Raw genomic sequence first — 8,897 nt, forward strand, 5'->3', positions numbered from 1 at the left:
TGTAGCCCTATTGTTGGTGGTTTCTGTCTCCACCCATTTTTCAACAGCTAGTGGGGCTCATTCTGGACTCACAGGTTTGATCGTGGTTTTCTGACAGTCCAAAAATCAATGTTTTGTATTGCTCACTAATTAAAACGGACCAGTTATGCTGAATTCCTGTTCTACATTTGTATACTTGGACTCCAGAGTAGCTCAAGCTGTCCTACTTATCATATGCTTTATTCCAGTGGTTGCCAACCCCCGAGCCATGGACCAGTATCGGGCCGTGAGAGTTGAGGTTTGGGTGGGAAATTTATGGTTTTCATAATTTTTTATGACTTTTTTAATCGTTTTTATCGTTAACTCTGTTTCCCTGGGCCTTTTTGCATGTGTTATGAATAAATCTTTTTTTTTTTTTTGGTACCGGTTTTATTTTGTTGTATTTATCCGCAACACCTTAAAGTCTGGTCCGTGAAAATATTGTTGGGCATAAACCGGTCTGTGGTGCAAAAAAGGTTTAGGACCGCTGCTTTATTCAGCTCCCCAGTTTATCCTGTCTATGAAACAAGCCATTTTAACCCTCTAAAGGGATGATTTAAACAAAGTGGGTGGAGCTCAGTGAGCCTTCTAGGGATTTTACACGTTTGGACTTTATTATTTGAAACTTGTTAACCATCAGCATTGCAACTTATATAAGTTAAAATTATTAAAAGCATAATAGTTCCATTTAGCTTATTTTAAACCTATTTGTTGTTTTAAAATTGATGAAATGGTATAAAATTTACTAGGAAACTTTGTATCACCTTTGAAATCCTTTCCAGTGAAATCCACTTAGGAGTAAAAAGTTAATGTTCAGTGCATGTGATGAGGGTCCTGAAAATGAAGGATCATAATCTGATCTTTTGGCTGATGCTGTTGACATGAAAGCATTCCTGTCACTGTAAAAACAGGCAAACTTTACAGTTTTTTACAGATTTTTACTCAGTACTGCATTTGTTCAACATACCACTGTTAAAAATAATAAAAGAAGGAGCATGTGGAACTATTCCTTCTGGAAAATGAAATTTGTCCAAATTGTCAGCATAGAAGAAGAAGCACAGAGGCTCAGTTCTGGAAACATATGCTGGAACTTTGGATTTTGGACATATTTTATTGTGAAAACATGAAAGACACTGACAGTAAACAGGCAATGCAAATATTTGCATTTGATGACACAATCTGAAATTTCTTTCTATATAACCAGCAATGGACAGTCGTCAAAGTTTAGAACAAATCAAACTCTTGTTGCCAGCTGTTGAAGCTAGATGGAGACAGATACCACCAATAACAAAACTACAGTCATCAGTGAGAGGTGTATCGCACAAGCAGTAGCCTTATGATTTAATAAATGCAATTACAATTTAAAAATGTATAAACGCTAAAGTCAAAATCTCTTGAGTGTAAGGTCCATTTAAGACACCGACTGGTGTAACTTTTGGACACAAAATAGATCAACTTTTCAACACAATTTAAATAAAAGTAATTAAAAGAGATCAACACAGCAAAATCAGATGTTTAACCTGCTCTCATTCAATAACATTTTTTTTTTTTTTTTTGCCTGTCCTGTTTGGCTCTTTTGCCATCAGAATTGTTGTCTAAAGGCAAAGAAAGATGCCCAACGGATTTACTTTACCAAATTGACCATCCCAGCCTTGCCATAATGGTCCATTTGATTCACCTTTTATTGTTTATTTTATTTTCACTTACTGAATATGGGACAGACTTGACTGGGGGAAAGAAGGGGAGAAAGAAAGAGGGAAAGAGAAACAGCTGAGAAGAGTGACGGGGGAGAAGGGCAAAAACCAAAAACCAACAGAATGAGCAGAAAAAGAAAAAAAGAAAAGAAAAAAAATGCATATATCAATCACCTGGATCACCTGCTGAGAAAGAAAAAAGAAAGCAAGCAGAAGAGAACAAGAGTAATAGAATAAACAACATCACAATGATATATGGGAATATGACAGTAAATACTAAATGTTAAACATTATTGTGCAGCACATAAGATCAACAGAACACAGTGTGCTTTGAGGTAGGAGCCAAAAAGGGTGTAGTTTGTGGGTGTGATCACCCGTGTGTACACCTGTGAGCATGGACGCGCTTGTTTTTAAAAGGTTCCTTCATGTAATGATCTGCTAGAGGGTGTGGGGGGGCCACAGCCCCGTCCTCCAGGGCATGAAGCAGGTATGGAGGAGATCAAAACTCCAGACATCCAGAGGCCCCCAGAACACAAGAGACCAAGGAAGACCACCAGAGGGGCAGCCGCGCCACTGTCAATAACATTTTAAAATAGTTGAAAATATCAACTCAGTGAATTTATCTTGGCAGCAGATATAAAAACATGTTTGATGGGATTTAGAGACGTTCCCTCTTAGATGACTCTTTTCTGAGAACAAACTTGAGTTTTACAGGCTGAACTGGCTGAAACTTCCAGTCAAACTGAAGTGGAATCTAAAAGAAAAAGAAAAGAAAATCAGGAACATGACAGCATAGTTGTATGACAGTCTGAATGTGGCAGAGTGCTGTTCTTACCATTGTCTCTTTGCATGTTTCCAAAGTGTACTTCTGCAAGAGACGGACAACAACCATCTTCATGACGAGGAGGGCGTAGCGCATCCCAACGCAGTTACGAGGGCCGAGTCCAAATGGCATGTACGTGTATGGGTTCACCTCCTCCCCGCTGTCTTTACTGAACCTGCAGATACAGATGAGACTTTTACGTTTATTCTGCTATTTGAAACATTAAAAAATAACATAACAGGTGTGTAAAAAGAGAGATATGGCTGGGTTACTCTGCACAAATACAACATTTTCTTTAAGAATTATGTCCCAGTGGATGAGTTTTCAATAAGTTTGTAATGGCACACATTTACCTCTCTGGTCTGAAAAGCTCAGGTGAGTTCCAGTAGTGTGGGTCTTTGTGCAACACCCACACAGGAATTCCAACCACAGTTCCCTCAGGGATGGTGAGGCCATTCACTTTGACAGTTTTTTTGCACACCCTGTCGAGGCGAGGGGCAACGGGAAACAGTCGCATTGATTCAAGTAAAACTTGGTCCAAGTACTTTAGACTGGTCAGCTCCTCGTATAAAATGGGCGCCTAGACAAATAATGGAGGTGGCAAGCACAAAAAGAAAATTAATTGTTGTCCATTATTCAAACAAAGATGACAGAAAATTATGTAAAGAATTACTGTACATCTTCCTTCAGGTTATCATCGATTTCTTTGTGTAAGGTCTGCAACACATCAGGGTTTGTAGCCAGATTATAAAGGATGTTAGTAACAGTGTTACTAGTGGTGTCGTAGCCTCCAAGGGTGAAGACGAAGGCCTGGGAAAGTATCTCATGTTCAGTCAAACCTAAAACAAAAAACAAAAGATTTTATGGTAATAAAAAGTGGAGCAGGGACCAAATACTGTTGATCTTCTTTCAGCTGCCCCCTGTAGGGGTCACCACAGCAGATCATCTTTCTCCATCTCACACTGTCGCTAGCATCTTCCTCTGTCACACTAACGCTCTGCGTGTCCTTCTTTACTACATAGATGAGCTTCCTCTGAGTCTTTCCCTTTTCCTCCCTCCTGGCAGCTCCATTTTCAACACCCTTTACCTAACATATCTACTATCCGTCCTCTGGACATGTACAAACTATCTCAGCCTTCGTTCTCTAACCTTATCGTTAAAGTGCTCAACCTGAGCTTTCCACCTCCAGCTCAGCCTTTTCTAGGGTCACCATCTCTAAACCTTACATGTAGGCACAACTACATTCTTGTTAGCTTTCCCCCCTCACACTCATATACACCCACTTCACTCTATGTCCAGTCCACTCTCTTCTGGACTATCTGTTGCTTTGGATGGTTGACCCCAAGTAACTCTAGAGTTGGATGTCTCGAGACCACTTTTATGTGGTCTTGGTCTTGACTTGGTCTCAACGGACTTTTGGTCTTGGTCTTGTCTCTGTCTTACTTCTCAGATTGAAATAGTGTTCGGGAGATTTGGAGTCAACCACTGGCGGAGCCGGGGGTGGGTGGCTTACTGGGCTTAAGCCCGGGTCATTTTTTCAAAAGCCAATTTTTCAGTTTAAAGACTTTTTTTGTCTCGGTCTTGGTCTCGATACCCTTTGGTCTTGGTCTTGTCTTGGTCACGGTTTATGCGGTCTTGACTACAAGTCTATTAAACTCCTATAGCTTCAGTATCTCTGTAGCATCTGTCTCCCTCTCATCCAGACACATGTATTCTATCTTGCATCTACTGACTTTCCTCCCTCTTCTTTCCAAAGTATACCTCCATCTCTTCAGGCTTTCTTCCACCTGCTCCCTTCGCTCACTACAAATCATCGGTGAACAGCACTGCCTGAGGTCATCTGTCAACGTGTCCATTAACATTGTGAAAGCAAGAGCAGTTCTCCTGTGTACTGTCTTCATCTCCCTAGTTCACATTTTCTTCGCTAACCTCTACGTTTGAATACTTTCTTGTACTTCTCCATTTCCTCTTTCCTCTATCCAGAGGATACACCAAACACATTCTTGGCAGTTTCCCCTCAACACTTAAAAACACTCAAAACTCTTCACTATCACCCAGAGCTTGTCTCAACTACATTCGTGAGCTCTGCCCTGTATTCTTCCCTCTTAAAATATGTATTTTGACATTAACTGTTAAAATAAATGATCAGTATACAGCTATACAGAATTGAATTTAAAATCCTCATTCTCAAATACAAAGCTCTTAAGACTCCATCATATATCGGAGACCTCATATTTGAGACTGGAGGCTAACTTGGGCTTGGTTACTTCTCCGATAAAAACATACCTTTACTTGGCTGTTCTTCATTGTTCTTATAGTTCTTTTCTGGGATCTCACTTTGAATCAACACATGCAGGAAGTCTGGTCGTGTCTGGTTTAAAGCAGACAAGCATTCAGAGCAGGACTTGAAAATGACCCAGAGGTAAGTGCATACAGACTAGATAATGTTGGTCTTCCTTTACAGATATAATGCTTACAGATTTGGCTTCATGATGCTCATCTTTAAATAGCTTGATAATGTTGAGGAAAAAGTTCATGTTTTCTTTGGGCATGATCTCAATTTTGAGCTGCTTTAACAGACGACGACTGAGGGGAAATGCCACTGAAAGAAGAGTAAAGAGTGGTTAACAAAAGGATATGATCAAATGGAGTTTGTGTAAAAGAGTAAAAGTAAGGTCATACTTAGCAAAAAGAAAAGCCCAGTGTTGACTTTAAGGACCTTCATAATTTGAACATTAATAGGGTTGTTTGGATTGTTTATGGAGTCTGTCTCCACACTGAAAGAAGCACTGGTCACAGTGTCCAAACTGTAAGGAGCTACAAACCTATAAGATTTGAAAATACATGTGGTGAATGCTTCAGTTATTTTAGGATGAACAGTGTAATGTGCTGGCATTTTACAGATTAACAACATACTGTTTGACATTGATGGGTTCATCCAAATTCGTTTCCTCAAGTTTTGCAACAAGTCGTTCTGCATAGCGAGCAACGAGGGGAAAAATCTTAAAGGAATAAAAGACAAAATAAGAGAATTATATTATATTTATTTTATTTTGGAGAGATATACCCATGTTTGCCACAAAATAAAACAATAAAAGAGCAATAAAAGAGTCAAATTCTTGTTTATTCTGAAAATTACTGATTTCTCTGAGGATTTAGAAATAATTAGTGATATCCAATAATAATAATAATAACTAGTGGTATGTTTGGTAGCTCCATAATAAGGTGGTTTTCACAATTGCCAAACAAGCAAAAACTCACTGGTTTGGTACCAGGAGAAGACAGAAATTTAGTATAACAATCTGCTAAATGTAATAGGTGTAATGACACCTTTTGAATAAGGGGGCAGCCAAAAGTGTCTGTTATGTGGTTATATTTTGAGCCGTGGACAACATGTAGCTATAATTATTTGCACACTTTGGGAACTTAAAAAAGGAACGGCAAGTACCAGAACACAATTCACTTTAAATTAAAGTGGAAATAGTGGAATAAGGCTATTAGGAGCTACAAATAGTGCCTTATGTTAGTGATTTCCTGAAATACCTCAAATTACTGTGTACCTTTATGTCAGTATTATCCAAAGAAACAGCTAAATGTTAGTGATTTTATATATTATGTGTAAAGGTGCCAAAACTTTTTAATGATGCCTGTTTAAGTAGTTTGAGGAAAAAAACCCAATACAAAGTGATGACATTTGAACAAGAAATAAATCTATTACTTTTGTTGTAAGCGCACATTAAACACAGACGTGGTTAATAAACCCACATATGATATCGACCTGTTTCAGTCTTCCACTGGTGAAGCATGGAGACAGAGTGTTGCGAATCCGTTTCCACCGTTTGTCTTTCACTGCTGCCACTGCATCATCCAGAGGTTCGCTGAAGAAACCAGAATCCTTTGAAAAGGAAAACGACAAGGAAAAACTACTCTTAGTGTTTACAGTTTGCTTCCACCAACATCTTCCAGTCCCCTAACGACACGTGTAGTTTGCTCAGATAATGTAATATCATTTGTAATATCTTGTAGCATCATTTCTGTGATAGCTCTATATTATGCATTTTCATGTAGTACTTTGTTTGGACAGATCAATGTATATGGAATTAGAACAGTTTGGACAGGCCTGAGTAAAACGTAATTATTAACCTGCCCTTTTACCCCATGTTAATGATATATCTAGGGGGGAACATATTTCAGTTTAGCTTTCAAAAAAAAGCAAAAGATAAAACTCTTTTGGGGAGTGTTGCGCTGACAGGACATCCAAAGGTTTCATGATTTGCTGAATTTCCACTCTACTGTACGATAGAAAGCGGAGCCTCTTACCCTGCGGTTGGTAAATAAAGAGTAGCACTCTTTTACCATCACAGTTTTAACAATCTCAGGGTCGGTCACCATTAACACCGGCGTATGTCCATCGTACAACCTGCAGAAAAGGAAAGAGCCTTTCACAGTATCTTAAATCTTAAATCACAGCAAATCATTTAAGGCATTATTAAGCATCTGGATATGTAAAGCACCTTCAGATCAAAGAGGTTTTTTCATCTGTGCAGGTAGTAAAATTACACATCGATTACACGTGATGCTACAAATGGGATATCACGGTCCTATTATTATTAAATAAATACATGACAATGGAATAAGAAATTTTATAGAGTTTATTTTTGTAGGTTTTCATATGTTTCTCACTTCACATTCCCTGAACTCATACTTTGACTGGAATTCATTTGGCAAAAAGGAGGGGAAAAGGTAGGGGTGGGGGAAAAAATCGATACTGTGTAGTATCGTGATATTTTGTTTGCTAATAATGTATCGATACAGGGACAGCAGAAATCGATATTTTGTTACAAAAAAAGTTTTTGTGGACTGGAACTCTGACTTCAGAGCATGTTGATCCTTTTTCTGAGCAAGAATCCTGACATTCCTTCACTATCCAAATGTGTTTAACTTTTTTTTGGCAGCAATAAACATGACAGTTTACTTCTTTTAATTTAAGACATATTTTACTTTAATTAAGTGTAAAACTTTTTTATTTAATGCAAAATTATATTTTGTTTTAATTTACTTTCAAATTCTTCAGTTGCTGAATGGGCTGCATAGTTTTCATAAATTGCATAGTTCAGAATAGCTATAATTGTACCAGATGGTTGCATTCAGTTAAGTTGGACTAGACTGTAATACAAACCGTTCAGTTTGTCAACAATAAAACTGACTGAAATGAGAGAATGACTGAGTGTGAGACTTTGATATTAGATAAAATTAATATTGATAAAGTTAACCTTTATGTTCAGAATCTGAATATCGCAAAATATTTTAAAAAATTGCAATAATATCGTATCGTGCGTTAAGTATTGTGATAATATCGTATCGTGGGATGTATGGTGATTCCCACCTCTAGAAAAAGGATGAACAAATTTAAAGCTGAAGTGAAATAACTGCTTTTCAAATCTTCTATTAATCATTTTATATAAATTTTAATCTAAATATTGATAAAGGAATTTTGACATACTTATACTGTGAACCTGTTTGTGAACCTAGTGTAGATATAGTAGGATATATGCATTTCAGAAACTTCGCCTTGTGTTGTAAAGAACTGTCCCCAAACTTTTTCCCCTTTTATCCCTAAAATAAAGAAAATTGGATGCTATGCTTCCACCAAAAGAGATCTGCTTCAGGCCAAAAAGAGAAATGGCTTCATGAAAAATGTGAGCCAGTGAATATTTTTCCACCCTGTCCCAGTGATCATGGCAGTGATCATGGCTCACAGACAGAATTTGATATCAACAGACCTCCTGGTGATTTCTTGTATGTATACTGATGAAGCAAGAACTCACCCCCAGATGTCCCCATACTTGGCATGGCACTCTCTGTCAAAAGCAAGAAATCCCTACAAGAAGTTACAAGAAAATCTGTTTTAGTGTCAAAAAAAAAAAAAAAACAACCACTGAATAGGACATCTAAAGTATACAGAGAGCTCATTCATCTCGAATTCTCAAGGATCAAATCAGTCAGCTCTTCATATCCCAGTCTCTAAGGTGAGTTTGGTTTCTGTGCGTACCTTCCTCATGCCCAGCATCGTTCCAATAAAAGGCAGGGGCCGAGGTCCAGGTATCCCCAGCTTTTTGAAGAACCGATATGGCCATATTCCATATCTGTATTACAAAAAAAGGAAAAAAAATGGGATCATCAGTTGGACAGTAAAAAATAAAAAAATAAAAAACTCTGCCAGGATGACACCCAGGTATTGCTTTGGAGGAATACTCACAGTAAAATCAACGTAAAAAGCAGGGCCAGCAAAGTCCAGGTGAAAAACATTTTAACTTTGTTCCAACAAACAGGAGCGGCAATGTGGCTGCGAGCTGGAAAAC

At 38.0% G+C, this 8,897-nt stretch overlaps 1 protein-coding gene across 1 annotated transcript; it reads right to left on the minus strand.

Moving 5' to 3' along the window:
* Nucleotides 1–1,109: 1,109 nt before the first annotated feature.
* On the minus strand, nt 1,110–8,844 carry LOC113035472 (cytochrome P450 3A40-like). The gene is made up of 13 exons (XM_026191061.2): nt 8,795–8,844; nt 8,588–8,681; nt 8,364–8,416; nt 6,856–6,955; nt 6,314–6,430; nt 5,452–5,537; nt 5,218–5,360; nt 5,013–5,137; nt 4,822–4,906; nt 3,214–3,374; nt 2,889–3,115; nt 2,548–2,710; nt 1,110–2,466 (listed from the first exon to the last, which is right to left on the minus strand). The coding sequence occupies exons 1-13, from the start codon at nt 8,842–8,844 to the stop codon at nt 2,371–2,373; spliced, it is 1,500 nt and encodes a 499-aa protein (XP_026046846.2). The 3' UTR covers nt 1,110–2,370.
* Between the last annotated feature and the right edge of the window lie 53 nt (nt 8,845–8,897).

This window comes from Astatotilapia calliptera, chromosome 13 (assembly GCF_964374335.1).
Source record: "Astatotilapia calliptera chromosome 13, fAstCal68.1, whole genome shotgun sequence".
Classification (NCBI taxonomy): Eukaryota; Metazoa; Chordata; class Actinopteri; order Cichliformes; family Cichlidae; genus Astatotilapia; species Astatotilapia calliptera.

Excerpts from the sequence above, each read along its gene's own strand:
- LOC113035472 (XM_026191061.2), bottom strand. The coding sequence starts at position 8,844 with ATGTTTTTCACCTGGACTTTGCTGGCCCTGCTTTTTACGTTGATTTTA. Across the intron at positions 8,682-8,794 it reads CTTTTTACGTTGATTTTACT|ATATGGAATATGGCCATATC; the intron begins GTGAGTATTCCT and ends TTTGTAATACAG. Across the intron at positions 5,361-5,451 it reads GAACCCATCAATGTCAAACA|GTTTGTAGCTCCTTACAGTT; the intron begins GTATGTTGTTAA and ends CAAATCTTATAG.